At 30.0% G+C, this 21694-nt stretch overlaps 1 protein-coding gene across 1 annotated transcript in view; it reads right to left on the bottom strand.

Annotated features, from left to right (window-relative positions):
- The window catches only part of LOC112598988 (division abnormally delayed protein-like), a 77111-nt gene that overhangs the window by 25395 nt on the left and 30022 nt on the right, over positions 1 to 21694 (bottom strand). Inside the window, exons 2-4 of the mRNA XM_025345675.1 lie at positions 10299 to 10457; positions 2849 to 3245; positions 1906 to 2260 (exon numbers count right to left, since the gene is read on the bottom strand). Of these exons, the coding sequence (XP_025201460.1) occupies positions 1906 to 2260; positions 2849 to 3245; positions 10299 to 10457 (911 nt within the window). The remainder of the gene's footprint in view (positions 1 to 1905; positions 2261 to 2848; positions 3246 to 10298; positions 10458 to 21694) is intronic.

The following is a 21694-nucleotide window of genomic DNA, read 5'->3' as shown; positions in this document are numbered from 1 at the left end:
ATGATGATTTATCGTTCGGTTACGTATAATCAGTAGACATTTTTAAAACGGTTTCTAGACACGATAATCGATTTATTTTGTAACGTCAACGAAAAACACTCAAAAATTATTATTATATTGATATCGCAAAATGAATTCCGACAAAACTTGTCGTTTCAATAACGATAGTAATATACCACCTATTGTGCAGTGCTTATTGGTACCATGCCTAACGTAAGGTTTTAAACAAAACTCAGTTGACGGGTTTCCAACCCCGTACCATGGAGGGGGTGTAGGTGTACCGCAATCGAATGTCCTGTTTTTCCTGCACTGCAACATACCGTCGGCACCTCGTTAGCGCTATACAAATCGACCGAATTCGTCTCATATTGTTCGCCATCATATTATGTGCTCCCACATTGTTGTGGACCTACATAATATATAGTTATGTATGTGCACGGGGTTCTGCTTGTAAATATAATATATAATGTATATAGGTAAATGCAGATTGTAAAGAGATGTAGCGCGCGCACTCGCGCGTTTGTGTGTGTGAATGTATGTGCGAGTTGGAACCGGTCCAAATATGGTAAATCGAGTTTAGTATCGGAAGGGTTGTGCGTTTGTGTACACGCCTACGTCTGTGTGTATATACATATAAGTATAATGCAGTATGCAAGTCTACACGTGCATTTGCGTGTGTATGTGTGAAAGGTGCCGGCAGATCGGAATTCCTCTCGCCGGACCAATAGAAGTCCAGCATTTCATTGAGATGAGTCATACGCGTTGCACCGGTCCTCGCCCCGACGACGACGACGACGATATGCACATCGTTGTCTCGTGATCTCAGGTGGCGCTACTAGGCGCACCGATCCGTCTGGTCGGTATTTCGGGTCCCGACGTCGGCCGCGCGTATACGTTATACATATTATAATGGGCACGTATTATATTGTTATTATACCGCCCGAATCATTCAGTAAAACCGTGTCGGAGATATCCGATCGCCCAGAGTCATTGATATCTGCAGGGGAATCGCCATACATTTGAATTCCATGAGTTCGGACCACCTGGTCTTTCGTTTCATCTCTCGTAAGAACAACGTTTGGTTTCGGCTTTCCGCGATGTATAGGTAACAAGGTACCTAAATATTCCAACCGCGTCATTTTCTCATTAGAGATTGCACAAAAATATACATTCAACACACGCACACACACGTACGGCACGTGGTATTTTATACGTCCACGAATTTCGTTATCACGGGTAAAAACTTTATGAATATAATCAGGATTGACCTCAATTTAACAACACGCTCGAGTCGCCAAGAAGCTTATTAAATAAATTTGAGTAATTATAATATGATAAATAAAACGTAATCAAACGAACTCGTAACGATTGTTTCGTACGTTTTACCTAGTCTAAAGATTTTATTACGACAAACAGAATAAACAGAATGAAAGATAAGTAAATGCAAATCGGAAACGAATAATAAAAAAAATTAATATAAATTTGACGAGTAAAAATACACGTACTTAGTAACTTACGTATATTATATAATACAAATGAATTAATATAATCAGATTTTTAAACAAATCTGCAATAGGTATAACAATTCACAATAATTATTTCAATATTTTGTGGTATATATTCTGTATAGATGTAACCGTTAGTCATACACCAGTGCCCGGTATTTGAAGGTAAATAAGATAAACAAATTAAAAAAAAGAGAATACGGTGAGCAACAAATCTACTAAATGTTTTTTACGGCTATATTGTCGAAAATCCATTGATGTGACAACAAGTCTGTGAGATAATTATAACAATTAGGGCCATATTACAGAGAGGGGTATATGGTTAATAAGTACCTGTAACTATCTCACGCGGTTCAACAAAAGAGTCGGACAAAAGAATAATATATAAAATCCTACTCACGTTGTTTTGTATATCGGAAGCGTGGTTCATCGCGTACATGATGGCCTCGGATATCCTTGAATGCAGGGATCTGAGTAGGTCCTCCAGACACACCGACGACTGACCGTTGTTGATAGCAGACACCAGCCGGTCGACGGCCTCGTAGTATCCGGTCCACGGCGCGTCCAGGTGCGCCGTCTCCCTGGCTAGACACCCGCGAATCACGTTCACGCACAGCCCGTGACACGGTTTCGCGTCCTTGCCGTCGCACCATGAGCACTGTCTCATCTTTGTCAGTGCCGCCAAACACTGTTCCCTATTTCCATAACCTAGCCACGACCGGGAGTGTTCTTCGTCCACCAGTTGGCCGCCGTATCTACAGAAATAATATAATAAATTCGTTATATTTAAGTGATGAAATTAAAGACTTAATTGACATTCATGCGCGATTTTAAGTTGCAAATTATTTGCTGAATGCATTATTAATTATCATCAATTGGTGTCGGGGACGAAGACGACTGTACGCAGTTACGTGATATTTTGGGACTTGTAATTTGTAATAAGTTATATAATTTATAAATTTAAATTTAAAAAATAGTATAGTATATTATAGCTATATTTAAATAGGTAATAATTTATTGGACGATATCAAAATAATATTTGTTGTATCTTGCAAATATTGAAATATTTTAAATAATAATGGATACTGCAATGTGAAATTTGATTTTTTTTTTCAAAAAAATCGTTAGAACGGTTTTATAATTATTATTAAAAGTTAAAATAAAACTATTCGAAAAAACAAACATATTATTTCATACATTTGACTATATTTTTTTATTTTCAGTACTTTTCTATAAAAATATTGATCATCACCGAAATGGAAACGTGAAAAGACTCTAAAAATCGTTTAAAAATAAAATCTTTAACAAAACTTTTGTTATCGTTTATCTATACAATTTATTACCTGAGTGCGTGTACGAGTACGTTGGTAGCGGAAAACGTCCTGGAAATGTCCTTGGCCAATGTGTACGGCACGTCTCCGAACGGTTTAACGTCTAATGCTTTACCGGTTAGACACTGAACGTAATCCTCGTCGAACTCTGACGCTTCGCCATCCGGTCTGTCGGCCGCCACGGCCACTGTTCGGTAGACTATCGGAAATAGGTCAGTGAACAACCGAGAAGCTGCATCTTCTAAGCTCGACGCCGGGGTTGTTTCCGGGTCCTCGTGCACGTACCGCGACAGGCGTCCATAGAACGCGTCCAATGGACCAGAGGCTGGTCCTTCGATGCTTGCGTATACGTCCGCCAGTACCCTAACTGTTTTGCTTTTGGACTTTCGAATCATGTGCGTCATGTGTTCTGAAACGAAACGATCGTAGTATGATATCATAACAAGTGGCGTAATTGTGGAGAGGGGAGAGGCAAAGGTATCATTTTATCTCCTATATGTGCCAACTCTAAACATTTTTAAATCTTCTAAAATAAATAATTAATTTAACACGCATTTATAAGATACAACCTTTTTGCGGTGATTAAATAAAATTCAAATCGTTTTAATACTATTTCATCAACGCATCCACTTGTCTAAATAATTACAAATTGGTCCAATACATCCTATTATTACTAAACAAAGACACGTTTGAACCGTCGGGGAACTATAGTGGACTTAGGTTGATACATATACGCGCGTTTAATACGCATGCGATCATCTCGGATTTCGAAATTCGAACCACCCTCTACTATATTATATTATAAAGTTATAAGGCTAGACAATAATGTGATATCTTTTATTATTATTATTATTATTATAACGGTGGTAAGGGATACAGCCAATATGCGATTTGATGCGTCTCTGTGGTCTGCGTATTATCTGCACGCACGCACGTAATATCATACTAATATAGGTATTATAATATTATGTTGTTACACTGATTTAGTCGTATGACAAGAAGATATTATTTCTGTTGTATACTTGTACCTATATCTGCGTGGATGAAAACGAAAATTATGAAAACATATTAGAATCCTTATTAATTTTCCGTTTTATTTTTTTTGTCACGAGTTCCATGAAAATCATCTAACTCAATCGACGATTTCGAAGAAAAAAAAATTGGTAGATCTCGAGTTGATTTTATGGAAAATTATAATCGCTTATGGTCGTAGGTATAAATTATATATAGGTATTTACAAGATATATTTTTATGTATACAAAAAACTAAGTTAAAAAATAAAAAAGGTACACCTAAATATGTATTTTAGCATATGATAGCAATAATTACCAATTAGCTGTGATCATATAGGTACTTAGCAACCCTGCCCTCGACTATAGACAAAGATACAATAAAATATAATTTGCATACTATATTTGCATATTTTGCAGTTTACGCAGACAACGAATATAATTTGAATCGAGTATGAAAAAAGGAAGAAATAATTACCTTCATATATTTTTATTACTGCAATTTTATTTCGAATAACTTGAAGTGGATATGTGAAATTGTGAATATTATATTTTATAACATAAGTACATGCATATATTATATACGCGTATGTATACGTAGAGTATCATTACCTAAATTCGTACTCTTTTTAGCAATAATTAATTTTTATGTGCTCTTGAACACAACGAAAACGTACAATTTATAACCACTAACGTACTTAGTAAATAATAATAAAATATTGTACTTCATAATATGATAATCTACTCTCTGTCGATTATACATATATTATGTAATAAAATTAGCACAACAATTGTTAGTGTTTAAATGTGAAAATTAAAATATATTATATACACACATGATATATAGCAAATATAATTCGTATCTATAATTAGGTATATTGCAATGCGTACCACATGAGCAATTACGCACATATTAACGCGTCGATCACTCTAACTTAATGGATCATAATAATCATTTTGTGATGAAGACTTCGTGAAGTTGACGAATTCGTCGACAATCATTTCGATTGATGTAATTTTACTTGTAATATCAATCGTTTCAATTGATATTATTATACTAGTAATATATATTATTATATTATAATTATATAGGTCGTGTCCGACGACATGTGTCGTTTGATAAGCTTGGATTGGGGATCGCGTCACTAACCGGGACGTGAGTATCTCGGTGCAGCATGCATTAGCTGTGGAGGTTACACACCAGTATATATATACTTATGTATGTGAATTTAACGACTAATTTACAATTAATGTACACGCTATCGTTGTAAGTGTATTAAGACATAATATAATAACATAACACATATTTTTGGAAACGGATCATCGCGCTTTGTACGTGTGATGTACTTATGTACTTACCCGTCTTTTAATTATGTATACATGTATACAAGTAATTTAAGTTGCAAATCATTAAAAAAAATATTTTTTTGTGCAATACAAAGATTAAGTTTATTATTACTAATAATAATTTTATAGTATTGTTTAAAAAACAAAAACAAATTAACAAATTAATGATTATATTATTATTTATAAATTATTATAATTTTATCATTATTTATTTAATTGTGCGAGATTTATTAGAATAATAACACTAGAATTGCAGTATCTATCTGATTATTTTCATTTACATTTATTTATTTTATAAAGCTGGGTACAAATGTATTGATCATCCATTATCAATACATAAGGATAAAGGTATTATTTATTATAATTTTTATAATTGTTTTAAAATATTAAGAATATAATAAAACTATAATCAATAATATAATTTTTATTTTTCGTTTTTCCATCAGTTTTATATAATTATAAATAATAACTAATAATAAACTTAACATAAAATAAAATTGTACAAAACCAAATTTGTTTGTATTCGTGATTGAATTTGCCTGGGCAAGATCAAATTGCCTGACATAATAATATATTTATCATTATTATACTCACATTATGTATGCTGTTATAATATCATTATGTGCTGTTGGGGCCGCGGGTAACGCGCAACGGGTTTAATAAGGCGGTATAATATCATGTAATACGTGTATTTATAGATACGCGAGGATAAAAATATGAAAATGAAATGAAATAATAATAAAATCAGATTATATGAAACAGAAGTAAAAGAGTGGTTGGAGGAGAGGGAAATATATACAAGAAACAATTGAATGGGACCCGCCGATCTGGACTGGAATGCAGTTTTCTATAGTGCCCGGAGGACGTCGCCCGCGGCGGCCGGGGGGAGGTCTATCGCTGGAATGCGGCGGCCTGCGTGTCGTGCCGGTGTGCAGTATACCGAAATGAACGATTATTCACCGTCATTCGTCAACCGGGGTGAAAATATATTTTTATGTATACATACACTGTCGGGATTTATAGGATATTGTATGTTATTATATTATTATTATTGTCTACAGGAGCATCAAATGTGAGACCGACCGACCGACGCGCGCGTCGTGTGTGTGTGTGTGTGTGTATATAGGTAGGTACTTGTATATATATATCTCACTCCCATAATGCATCTACTGGGCTAAACACATTATTGATAACAATAATATACTGTACGTTATAATGTACCCATTATATTATTTACGACGAGTTTACGGACAAACCGGACTGCTGCTGCAGCTGTGAGCCGCGAATCGTGATCCAGACACGTCATCAACGACCAGCAAGAATGGCGCAGTTGCCGCTGCGATCCCGAAAGCGTAGTGAAATTCATGTGTTCTAAGGTCTAATTTGTTTGATTACAGGTAGCTACGACAATTTACTGAATACATTTTAGTGGTTTAAAAAAAAAATTATATAGTTTAAACTCAACTTTAATATGAACAAAACTTTATGACTAAAAGTTGAGGTAAAATACTGAAAAGCATTTACGAGAAAAGTAATAATTTTCTACTTATTTCATTATCGAAGATTTGATTTATAATATTACAAGTTGACCGGAATAGGAAATCACAACTTTTACGGAGTAGTGGTGTACCCTTTGTCGTTTTACTCGATTCATCTGAGATTTAGATTTTAAGCTTCAGACGAAAAACTATTCATATCATATTATTATGACACTTCAACGATTTTAGAAAAGTTTGTAGTTTACACTAATTCAAAGTACAAACATTTTATATTTTTTTTGAAAAGATTAAACAAAACATTTTAAAAATACATAGTGATTAAATTTAATGCCTACTTCAGAGTTAAAATTATATAATCAATATTTTTACATACAAAATTGGACTTAATAGTGTAGTCGTGTAAATGGATCACTATAATATGTAATAGACAATATTTAATATATATACATATATTTTATAAAGAACTTCTTAGGATATTTTATTATATTCCCGAATCATTCGATCAAACAAAACGCACACATTTAACGGGTATTTCGCGATTTATATTAAGTGTATATACTGTATATTGAAAACATATAATGTATAATGTTATGTGAAAGTGAAAGAAAAAAAAGGACACCCCCATCGTGTGCCATAATTATTTGTAGCCGATTAATAATTTTGACTTCGTCTATATACAACATAATAATATATATAGGTACGCGTTTTTGAAAAGATGTGAAAAAAATGGACGATCAACAATCGCCATAACGCAATGTACGCGCGCAACCCCTTGCAGGCGGCTGCTCCTGGTACAGGTCGAGATGGTTATCGCCGCGTGGTATAGGTGATTATTAAATTATTTTTTATATTCGTTTCGTTATTGGATAAACTATTTTATATACTCTGTCATTTCATAACACCACAAAGCGTGTATATATAAGATATATTGTGTGTACAATACACGTACGTATACGATATACGGTGCGAGACGTTTCGGCCGGGGGCGGTTCACACGCCAAAACAATATTACTGCATGTTCACCGTTTGTAGGTGCGATTAAATACCGTTTTATTACTCTTCGATAACGTTATATCATATATTATATATTAAATATTGTTACTTATATAGAAAGAGGAATTGATATTACAAATTATTAGAATAGGATATAGATGATCAAGAAATTTTTATATTACACTATTTATACATACAGGTAAAATATGGGTTAGTAACGATGAAACAAAATTATTATAAATTTGTTTAAATATAGTATTGATGTAGTATAAGAAAATAAGATACATTTTACAACGTTTTTTTTTTTTAGTTTTATATATCTTTTAAATTATGATTCAATATAAATTATTTTATGAAAATGATTATAAACAAATTTTGAACTAAATATAAAATTAAAATTAAAATTTATTAAAATTTCTGTTGAAATTTATTAGTGAATGTTTAACCATAGCATCGATAAATACATTAAAAAGATTTAAAAATATATTATTTGTTAAAAATATAGTTAAATGTAGTATATTAAATTTATCATCAATATTATTACATTTATTACTATCAAAATTAATTGAAATATAAAATATTAAGTAGAACAAGTTTCAAATTTTAATTTTAATTTCATTTTACTCGATTATGACTTACTTTTTTATACTTTAGATGTCTATCATAAATCGTAATAAACTGTTTATTTTAAAATTTTACAATTTCTCGCTTGTAAAAGTCATAGTTATCCTTCGTATGATATTTAATCAAATTAATAATTTGTATATGTTAGAATTGGTCAAGATAAATTGGTTAAAGTTTGAAATTCTGCTATTTATCAGCAGTAGTTGGTAAATTCTTGACTTCTCAAATAATCTTAAGTTTTCCTGGTATTCCTAATTTTATGTTATATAATATATATATATTTTATATATATGTATAATCGATGGTCTAAATATTTTTGAGTAATTTAAAATATTTATTCACGTCGTAGTAGTAAAAATAGTATACTTTGTAACACACCATGTATATAATATAGTTATGTCTAATAATTTAAAGGTTGCTAACGTAAAAGCTAATTGTTCTGAGTAAAATATCGTATCTAATAATGCACATAATTTGGGCTGAAAACTGTTTTAGAGCAAATATGAACGATAAATGATAATACCACAGCTTTAAGTGTAGGTATATGTTGGAAAATCTGATTAAATAATATATTCTATATTGTAATTAGATTATTGTTATTTTATATTAATTTATAAGGATGATTTAAAAAAATAAATATTAAAATTAATCTTTTTTTATAAATAAATTGTAACTAAAACAATAGAAAGTGTTGTAAAATATTTACTTTTTTAAATTTAATTTTACATACATGAGTACATGAAATAACTTACAATGTAATATAACTATTGATTATATTTATTTTACCTTCTATAATCTATACTAAAAAATATTTTTCAGACTTTTATAATACAAAAATTAAGTTGAAAAAATTTAATTAACAAAAGAATTTTTAGTTATTTGTATAAAAATACATTTTAAAATTAAAAATGTTAACATATTCATACTTGTATTTTATAATTTTATTATTATTATTTTTTTTTTTAAATTAGGATCTTTATTTTTTTTTTTAATTACAATTTAGTAATCTAAATGTTTAAAATTAGCTACAAGAGACATGAAAATAAAAAACATGAAAGTAAATCATACTGTTATTGAGAAACTTTAGAGTTTTAAATTATTCAAATGTTCTAGTTCACGACAAGAGTTCGATTTAAGACGTTTGAGTGGAATATAAGTGTCTTTGAAGTTAAACTACTGATGAGCTAGTTGGAATTCGATTTAAGTTATGCATGGACACGTTTAAAAAAAAGTATAGAAGTTTTATTGATTGAATAAATTTTGCGATCAGATTTTAGAACTTTGTTTAAGAAAAACCTGCAGGGAATTTTAGTAATCAAATGAAGGTGAGTGATTTTATCAACGTGTTTTATAATACATTATAACTATTTATTACATATTTAAATTGTTGTGACTCTATATTAAATTAACTGCAAATTTTAAAGTTTTAATAATAAACCAATAACAAAACTTAGGTTATACTTTTATAGCATACCTGTTCGGTGCCATCAGGTGTTAATATTGATTTATTACGAAAAAAATTATGAACATTCACATAATAATAAAAGGGCAATGAACGCAAATTGTCGGTTAAATAAAAATAGACAGTTGTCGGCCTCTTCCCCAGAGTACTGTGTATTTACACATTTTAGAGGTTCATAAACGTAAGAAGATACCTCGAAATCCGACCTCTTGGCCATGGATCGAAATAATCGTTTATTAAATTCATTCATGCGCAGTCTTATATAGCGATTTCGGTGACTTTTTTTTGCCCATAATATAACGTAGCTGTAATATTATTATTATAAAATAATAATAATAGTAGCAAAAGATATCTCTATGGATTTATTTTATTTTTTTACGACCAGCCGCCTCCTCATATACATAAGCCATAACATAATATTATATATATAAATAAAACACCAGCGGGGGCGCGTGTCGTCCCTGGAGCACATTTTGTGTGTATTTTTTCTCTCTTATTTTTCTTATTTAATTTTGTTTTCTGTTTACCTTGCAAGTGATGGGCGGTAGAATTGAGCAGGTCATAAACGTAGCCCGCCTGTGCGGCCAGGTGTCTCTTATATTCGTTGTCTACCATGTCTATCAACCGAGCCTCGGTGGCGGCGTTGCAACAGCTCTTCCTCGACTGACACACTTTTAGATTGTCTCCTGCAAACATAAGAAAACGATAAATTACTTCCAGAATAAGACGTATTCATCGAACGGCACATATATCCAAAGAAATCGGTAATAAAACTTCGTGTGTACATAAATATAATATACGATATACATGTATTGTGCGAGTGTGTATTTTTCTTTCAGAACCTTCCTGTCACTACGAGAATCCCGTTGTCGGGTAATAATTCATTGTAATCAACATGTCCAAACTATATCATTATTATTATTATTATTATTATTATTATTATTATTATTATTATTATTACATAGTAAACCATAAACACCGCGCCATGGACAGTCGCCAAAACACAATTTTAAAAGCCTTGCTACAGTATCTTTGGATTGTGGGGACAGCAGTTGCAGTTTGTATATTATTGTTGTTGTTTTTATATTTATAAATTTTATTTTAACCTCAATTGACCGCAGCGTTCCAAATTTAGCTAGGGGATACTACAGGATGCCGACAATCTCCAAAATATTTTTGCAATTTATGATTATATTATATATAAAAACAATCTGAACAACTCAATTAATAAAATATTTAAGTATAAGGACCTAATATTGTGCAAAATTATAATTGTATTAACTAAGTATTGTGTTAGTTCTTAAGTCTAATAGTATATACTCTTACATACGTGTAAGAATATATAAATGTTGGTACAATGTAAAATACATTCTGTAGCTCTGACTCCAATGGGTCAATTAATTCAAATTGAATGAATTTTAATCAAAGGATAAAACTGTATTAAAAAGACTTAACAACAAACTAAATCTTACAAGACTGTAACGTTATCTGCAGATGTTCCATTTTATTTTAAGTTCTTGGATAAAATCCCATTAAAATAATTAATTTTCTAAAATCGTGTTTAAGTTTAAGATTCCTCTGACCCATTGCTTCCTGACATAAATATCAATCTAAATCCCTACAAAAACACTGAACGAATTAAGTAATTGGGCTGTAAGCCAAAGGTGAACTGGAACTGTATACAACTAATAGTAATATTTACTTAACACGCTTTAGCTTAATCATCTGATGAACGGTTCCTTGAAATAACATCGGTAACATTATACTGTCATTCGAATTTATTTTCATATAAACCAGCTAGAATATAAATCAAATTAACTACTAAGCGCAATTCCAAATGTGGTCGTTTATTCACATATAAAAGTATATTTTCAATTTACTATACGTTAGTGTTGTATCAAGTTATAATTTATAACTTTAGCCATTAACAAATATTGTCAATGCTATTTTGTACAGGTATTTTATGTTATATATATATATATATATATATATATATATTGATTATTTATATAACGATCTATTAAAGTTCATTGAAACGAATAAATAATCAGTATAGACAACCGTTCGTATATATTTGGAAAGTACATATGACGAAAACAATACAAATATGCAAAATACGTTGATAGTATTGAAACAAAGAATTTATTCACATGGATTTATAATACATAAACAATTGGTTTTTCAACTTTATCTGTCCATATGCATTAAGTTGTAATTACTGATAAACGATTATGAATACTCGAATATATTTATTTTTTTTTCGAGAATTTTTACATAATATTAATTATTTTTTATTATAATATACAATGGTTACATGTATAGTTTTCCACTTGACATATTACACGGGTGTACCTCTACTTTTAAAATATACGCTATCATTAGTTGTTTTTACGTTTTACCGTGATTTATAGTGTCGCGCCACTCGCTATAATAATATAAATCGTTCTCGCACTTCGGACAATTTCCTATATAAATGTATTATACAGTACAGCATTATTATATGCAAACGGTGAGTTACGACTTGTATAGTTTGTGTTTCCGTCCGATCGCGACGAACGTCCCAATTAAAATTTACAAGGCGAGATGCGAAAAATAAAAAATTAGTAAGGCTATACAAACATTATAAACCATTGTTCAATGTATTATAGCAGTGTGCATAACACCGGAATAAAAGGCAAGCTACAATCGTTATCACGTCTTCGTTAGACATTAATATTCAATATGGTCAAGAATTATTATACATATAAATGTATACCGATACCAAATATGTATTTAAATCAACTCGCATGAATACTTGAATAGTAGGTACACCGACGAAATCGCTGTATTGACAACGGCGCGTGGACAAGAATATCAAAATGTCAAATGTTTAAAACGAAAAAAAAATTGTACGCGCATGTTTGCTGGTAGAACGTGTAGTAGCATCATCCTTTTAATGTTTAATGCCATACATTATAATGCTGCAGCAGTGGTCGTAAACTGCAGTATCACATCACTACTGTAGTACGATATTTCGAAACATTGTGTAGGTATATAAATCCCTAAGTCGAAATGAATTTAACTATCGCAACGACTTATTAACCAGCGGAGCGTATAATATAAATACAAATGCGCACACCCAAGTAATAATTTATATTATATTATATTGTTATATTTGCGTTTATCTTTTAATCCGTCCCGTTTTATTGTGTATATTATAATGTTGAAGTAAAGTTACCGCGAAAATGCAATAGATCAATATAAATATTCGTGTATATAATATACGTTTCGGTCTTTCACGGGTCGTTGTATACAACAACACAATATAATAACGTATACAATATATTATGTGCGGCTTTTAATTTTCAAACGAGAAAAGGAGAGAGAAAAAAAACAATCGGTACCGAAATTTTGGGCACGAGTAAGCGTTGCCGAGAAACCTGACACCCGCCCCACAGTTGAGATGAATTATTATGTCCACGGATTTTACGGTTTGCCTGCGTGAGCGTGTGTGTGCGTGTATGTGTGTGTATTGTAGCGCATCCTCTGTAGTGTTAGTAATATGTGTGTGCGCCATCGCCGCGCGGGGGATGATAAAGAGGACACCCGTGTATGCGTTATTATCGGTCCCTTTAGGGGCAAAAAGAAAAATAATAATAACTTGGCGACAATTGTGAGTGAGCCGCACGCATATAAATCTTAATGTCTTCCGTATACAAAAGACAGATTTTTTTTTTCTCTCTCTCAATAGGAACCCGCACCCCGAGGGTTGTGTGTTGTATTGGAATGTTTGTGTATTCAGAGGAAATCGAGGTTAATTTTTTTTTTTACAAACATTCTTCTTTTCCTCCGAAAAGGTACCTCCGACGAGCCTTTAGCGCCATAAAACGCTAACAATGGCACAAATGACATGACAGAGAAAAAAAAATAACGAAGGACACATCATCACCGTCCTGTGTAAATCAAAAATGCCTTTTATAGTAAAGATAGGCTGATATAGGCGCTAGGTAGAAGGTATAAGATATAGATGGTTAGGTAGGTTAGGTTAAGTACATACACAACAGGATTACAGAACCTTTTTTTTTTCTTATTTTTTTCAAAATATTTATATTATTTTCAGACAAAATTAATCATTATTTTTAGGCGCTCCGGATGTATTATATAAATATAATATTATGTATCTTCTAAATGATCATACATGCAAACGGATTCAAAAAACTGTTTTCATCTTCATACTTTGCGATTTAAACAATTTTTTTTTTTTAATGATCATAACATTCATAACCGTCGCCGCATTACAGCAAACTCGTTATAAATTCACGAGGAAATAGTCCTTCAAGCGATTTTTGTAATATACGAAATACGATACACCGATTTCAGAAGCCGGTGGAATCATATTGTTAAATGACACGTACTGCACACATAAGCATAGGTGAGTACTTGTAAATCCGTCATTTTCGGTTTGGTCGCAATGTTGACCTTATTTTAATAATAATAAACGCTTTTCAACTAATTTCCTTTCAAACGTTCAGTTAGAACATTAAACACACACTTTCTGTTCCGTACAAGTTTCTCTTATAATAAATACACTGCGAGAGGTATTTTCCCAATTGAATGCACCACAATAGACACGCGTGTTACACTTTTCGATTTTCAAATCAATAGAACAAAGTCCAGACATCGATATTATTATTATTTTTAATAATAATAGATGCCGAGAGTAAAGATAATGATCGACGTCATTCGAAAAAATAAGTATATAAACATAATCTTTAATTATGTCTTTATTTTAAATTTATTTCTATTAAAATATAATATAACAACTAACGAATTTTTTAAATAATATTACATTTTCGTTTATTATTATACAATATACATGTTTAAGAATATTTATCATTAAGGAAACTTGTTTCATTAAAAAAAAATAAAATTTTGATAAAATTTACAAAATATTATTATGTTGTATTATTTTGAATATGAATGATACTAAAATTTTAATTGGAAAATTATAATAATAATATTCTATTATTTACATATAAAACATATTTTATTGCTCCATGTTAGTATTATGATCGTGTCAAGCTATTAAATATATCATACCTAAACGTTGTTATTATCTTTAAAATAATTATTATTAATTATTGTACTAATATGTTGTTTGTGTCAAGTCCAAAATTACATTTTCGTAATAACTCCATTAATATATACTTAACATTTAACAAAACGCGATGACTGTAAGCCTGTCCGTTCGGGGATTTTACGTGTTTTTTTTTTGTTAATAATATCGTCATGGCCCGCGTGTGTAATGACCGTAATCAAGAAAATACATTTTTTATTTTACTTTTTTGTTTTATCTTGATTAATGTCTAAGTATTATTATTATTATTATTATTATTACACCAGCTGTGTGCCTATGTGTACAGTATACAGGAGTCAGTGTAATAAAATCAATTCGAGCTAGTTCGTTAGCAAATGCGCACACGACTATTTTGTAAATATATATATATATATAAGTATTATATAATATATACAGTTCACAACAGTTACTGCAAAAATTTGGGACTAGATATATTATAGTTGCTTCAATAACACAATTGTTTTGTTCTACCCTTCGAACTTAGTAACAGTAATGGCACAGTTAATAATTGGATTACTTAATAATAATATTTGTTTTTATAACTCATAAGTAAATCTCCGCAGAGCGATTTTAACAATTAATATTATTATCTAAATAAATTATAAATTTAAATAATTAAAAAAAAAAAACAAAAAAAAAAAAATCATTGACAGACGCGTATAATATGTAACCCATTAATACTTTTCAACGAAGCGCAAAAATATTTTATTTATAAATACCAAGGTCAAGTGTGGATCCAGAATTTTTCTAAGAAATAGGGTAGTACGATTATTATTGAGCAAAATTATAATTGTATCATAAATATAAATTTTATGAATCACTGTTTTTTGTGCTATATTATATTTTATATATGTATTATAATTGTAGTAAGTAAGTGAATATTGTTAATTATTTTTAACATCAATTCTCATTATGAAATAAAAATAATATTAATAATATCATTGAATGTCAACTTTTTACAAATAACGAGTCACTCTAAATTAAATAATATTTTGTTTTCTCATCCATTTATTTTTAATCACAAATCTATCAATAATATTTTTTGTTCAAGTATCCTCACGAGTAATGAATAACAATCCACCCACTATAGTTAACCTTAATTCTCCCGTTCTAGGCCACACCGATTTCTAAGAAATCAAAAAAACTCATTTCGCTGCTATTGCAACAAACAAAATGTAAAGAAAAACTGAAAAGTAATAATAAGAATTTAAAGCTTAACGAACTAAGAAGAGATCTTTACTTATATATTGTATAACAATATAGAAGTCAAACTTTTATCAAAATAAAATTGTATAGAAAAAGGTTAAGATATTATTGGATACGAATTTATTTTCAAACGTGAATTTATTTCACCCTTGAGACACAAATAGGAGAGAACAATAATGTGATTCGCTAAACAAACGTATGTATGCCGTCGACAATATAAATGAGAGCAATCGCATTCTTCAAGCATTCAATTTTCATAGTCTCTGTATGTGTTTTAAAATAAACCTAAAACTAAACTTAAGATTAAACTTTGAAAATTAAATTATTAATTTTTTATTAAAACTACTAAACATTCAAACATTCACAAAAAAATGTAAAATATTTAATATAACCATTGATTTTAGTATGGATAGTGTTTTAAAATTATATAGTTTTTCTTTTTATTTAATTAGTATTTAAATCTCAAAATGCATAAATTATTCAGTACTTAAAACGTCATTCCATTTTAAATTTAAATACCTATGGTATGAAAATATGAAACAATCCTCCTCCCCGCTGTTATTTTTTTTTTTTTTTTTAATAACGATCGCCGGCAGCGCGGCATACCTACTTATTATATCGCATATTTTAATTTTAAACCTAAAGAGAAGCGAATAGGAGGTCGCCACAGCGGTTATGCTCCGTCTGTTTTCCCAGAGGATCGTGTCCAAATCGTATTAAATATTGCATAGGGCCAAACGTGGCCACAACGAACCGCGAGAGTAATCGACAATCAAATCTAGGGCGACCGCGCGCACAGGCGCCGAGCAGGCGAGGCGTCGGCGGCGGGGATCTGGTGCCGCCGCGGCGACTGCAAAATCGATTCCGATATTACTCTCCTCTTCTTTTGTACACGCGAAAACCCGCTGCCGCCACCGCCGCCTGATTCTAGGTCAACATACATATCAGTGTGTCGCGTCGGCTGATGCTGTGTCGATGCTGCGGTGGCGGCGGCGACCCGCCATAAGCCATTAGCTCGCGATGGTGGTAATACCCGTCGTAATGGAGAGACGGGGTGGTTCTGGAGTCGATCCGGCGATTGTTCGGTTGACCGGTCGCGAACGGTTCACGGTTGGTGGGGTATGGAGGATAAACGGTTGGCTTAGTGCGGGATGAGGGGTGACGCGAATGGAAGTGAAATTACGACTTGATGGACTTTTCCGTTTTTTTTTTTTTTTGTTTTTTTGCCACATTACGTGCATATAACTGCCAAGTGAGGAGAATCAAACCATTTTACGAACTGGAGATAACCTGTCAATTTTTTTTTTTAATTTGAACACACGAGTTAAAATTAAAACCACGTACCCGAAGGTCACCACCAACAAGGCTGTCGTTATTAATTGCTACCGCCTACCTTTTCCTTCCCTGACGTGACGGATGATATCCGAGTACTGCGGTGCATCCAAATTGCGAAAATCGGACAAAAATTAAAAATTATAGAAACCGAAATGGAACATGAATGATTTATTTTTGATACGTCCAAGTTGCGCACAACGTCAATGATAAGTGATCACTGATCACAAACATAACATGGGCTTTTATTTTAATTGCTCAATCATATAACAATGTCTTGATGTATAAAATTTATACATTAAAAATAAATACGACAAGAAGCAATAGAAAAAAATTCACGAGAGACATAATAGAAATAATCTAGTTTGATTTCGTTAAAAAACCAGCATGGATCAAAGCGCCACATAAACAATATTATTTTTTTATTGAAGATTGACTTTATAAATATTGCCATATGACCTATTATAGTTTAAATTAATTATTTGAAAATAGAATTTTATAAATATTTTAAATATATATAACTTATAATAATTACTAAACACTATTACTATTATACATCTTTAGGTTTAGTGTTTACACACTATAATTTTTATCACATATTAATACTATTAGATTTAGAACGATATAATAATGATTCACACGATTTTTAATCATATAATTGTTTAAACTTTGTTAACTAACACCTGAAAAGTAATAAAAAATTTGAAAAAAAAATAAATATAAATATATATATTGTACAATATGAAATCGGACATGTGAATTGATTGTACCCAATAATAAACACGCACGCAACTCAATACAAATTTAAATTTGCAATCTCGCATGCGAACGTATTCAAACAGGCGATTCTCGACTTTTGGACAGTCACGGACTATGCACAATTATAATACTCGCAGTGTTAGGATGTCTTAAATTATAATTTGTTACCGCCACAGATACCGGCCATTGATCAGTAATTACCGATGACGTTAAAACCAGTCATTAAACTTTATGTAACGACAATGGGTGCATTTTTCTCAGACGATACATTTAATGATATCGTCTAGACGTTGTATTTTTCATAAAACACGTAATAATATTTACGAAGTAGTAGTAGCACACCCATTAACTATAGACGACAATTAGACAATTGTTTATTATTGTGCTTGTTAAAAAACAATTAACATTGTCGAATAAAAGATACTCTCGTAATATAAACGTGCCCTGAAAACTGTCTGTCGATAGTTGTTAATTCTACCTTCTTAAATTGAAAAACATTGAGCGCGGTCGTTGAAATATCTATTTGACTTAAAAATATAAATATATTAAATTCATGATATTCATAGATCAATATTTTTCAGAGAACCAATAATAGTTTTATTTTCTAACTTCATTCTGTTCGTTATTTAGTTAGTTAATATTGTATGCACTTAACTACCTTAAATATAAATTTAGACAATAAAAATTAAAGATATAGCAAACGCTATCCAAAGATATTATTATGAAAACATTGAAAACCATGCAATACATATAAAATATATTATCATATAACCCACAACCGTACAGATGATAATGATAAGGAGCAAATATGAAGAAAAAAATAAGTAGTAAGGTAGGTACCTCATAATTTGTTAATTTGTCCTGATAGCAAATAATATAATATCGTACAAAGCAATGCAATATTGTATAGTACAGAAATAATTTATCAATCGGTTTATAAACCAGTGTGCCATTTACATTATATGTAATGTACATCATGAATAAACATTATATACTATTATCGTCTTTAGTTTAATTATCGTTTTTAATAATATTGCATACGTATTATTGTAGTGTAAAATTATATTCCTATAATAGAAAAAAATACCCAAAATAAATTTAAAATTTATTTCTTACACGAGCACTCAAGGAATTCTGTATTTACACAATAAGGAGAACTCTGCTAGGATCGCGTGTTAATTTTTACATTGTACTTTTATAATTATTAGTTATTAATTATTATCTATTTATAACCGACAAAATTGAAAGCATTGTATCTGCAGTCAATTTATAGTCGTAGCTATTTTTCTCAAAAAAAAAAAAAAAAAACAACAAAACAGATTTGGACCAGTATCTATCAATTCCCATCTGTTATTAAAATTATAATAAATATTCACCCACATATTAATTTGAGTAAGTACATACTCATCGTTTTCAAATCATGAGTATTGTTCCTATATACTATTATGTAGTTTATGTGATGAATAAAAATTAAAAATTATTTTATTAAAACTTCAATTACTGTAAAATATAAAGTTTTACAATAATCTAAGAATATACTAAATTAATAATAAAATATAATATATAAATCATTGTCAATTTTTTAATTATTTATTTATTATTAATATAGGAGCATGATATAATATTAGAATAATCAAATAATTTAAGTGTCATTTTTTAATTATAATACAAGAGGAAAATGGATAATATACTTTCTTTTCTTATTTATTAGGAGGAAAAATGAATAGTGAAGGAAATCGGTATCTCATTTTTAGATAGTACTGGTCTCGTACTGATTTTATAGTTACCCATAACCCAGACCATAATCGTTGTATACATTTCACAGCTTACTTACTGAAGTGTGTAAGAACTACATATATATATAATATTAGATATCTATTATATACTTCTAAGTTATAACAGCTATAAACGGAGTACTCTGTATCGATTGTTTAAATGATATATTTTTTCAATTAATGGTATGATTACGGATATTGGATATAAATAAAATATAAATAACTGAAAAAAAAAATATATTCACGAATAGGATAAACACAACGCAAATAACAATAAAAAAAATTAATTATGTAGCTCTATATATAAATTAATAACTTAAAATAATTAAGATTCAAAAACTACGGTTTTTTATAATTATGTTAATTTCTTTGAACTTTTACAAAAATATGTTTTCCTTTTTTTCAAGACGAAATTTAACTTTGCAAAAAATAATTCAAACGCCACCAAAATACGAAAAATGTATAATAATTTATATATTTATATAATATAAACGTAACTGCTGAACCGAGTGCTTATAAATTAACGTTTCTAACGCGAACACAATTAATTTGGGTGAGTGGCCTTTTTTTCTGACAGCCAAAACACGACGTACACACCGTTTTTGAGTGAATATGTAATATATTATTAACATTAATTGTTATAATTATTTTACTATCATATTTTCACCGACGTTTAAATCACACATGACGTCATAAAATAACTTATTACACTAGTCACATGTACCAATTGTCCGAGACGTACTGTCACTGATCACGATCGTAAATATCGTTCAATTTGTAACATTTGATTAAAAGTATTAGACTTGTTTTAATTTAAAAAGATATTTAAAGTTTCGTTTCATGTTTTAATAGAAAAATAATTGATTATGTTTCATTAATATATTAAAGTACATTTTGTTATTTAACAGGAATAATTAATAATTGCATATTAATAAATTTTCAGTCCAATAGGTTACATATTATTTAATTATTATTATACCATTGCTAATCGTTTTAGTGCTTCCGTGGGTTCTTTTTAACTAAAAAACTTTTTTTAATATGCATAGATGAGTTGAAAAATAAAGTTAGGATAATTTTTAAATTTTTGTACTTGAATTTTTTGAACTGAACTTTTTACTCAATTGATTTTTATTTAATAAATAACACATTAGTTTCAATCAAATCTAAGTTACATTAATTATTTTTTTAAGTAATAAAACAATTAATATAATAAAATGACGAAGGATGATGGTTGATGGTTTATCCAAATAGGAAATGTAATTTTTAATTTTTTTTGCTATTTACTTAAATTGTTTAATTAAAATCATTTATTTTTATTACATACAGCCAATATTTTAAGCTATTAATTGGTTATTCATACATCAAAAGAAAATCAACATAACTTTATGTTGATTCTAATATAGGTAACTTGTAAACTATAACTTTGAACTTTTCAAATTATGTCATCAAATCAATTAACAGATATCATTAACTTTTCCAGCCTTGAATAAATATGTATCACGCAATTTAGATTTATCCTGATCAACGTTGGACGTTAAAGCAATAATATGCACATTTTACATCGATTAACATAATATAGTAATATTACCTATACTTCGATTAATATGTATTTAATGACACTGATTTTATCCATTACATAAATACGCGTTTACCGTAAATAAATATTATTATAATGATGTATCACATTATTACAGGAATAAATTTGGTAATAAATAGTGGAAGTTATAGTAGAATA

The sequence above is a fragment of the Melanaphis sacchari genome, unplaced genomic scaffold (assembly GCF_002803265.2).
Source record: "Melanaphis sacchari strain LSU unplaced genomic scaffold, SCAv2.0 Contig4_pilon_pilon, whole genome shotgun sequence".
NCBI classification, from domain to species: domain Eukaryota; kingdom Metazoa; phylum Arthropoda; class Insecta; order Hemiptera; family Aphididae; genus Melanaphis; species Melanaphis sacchari.
The sequence above is the reverse complement of the archived record's forward strand: the minus strand, read 5'-3'. Positions and strand labels throughout refer to the sequence as shown.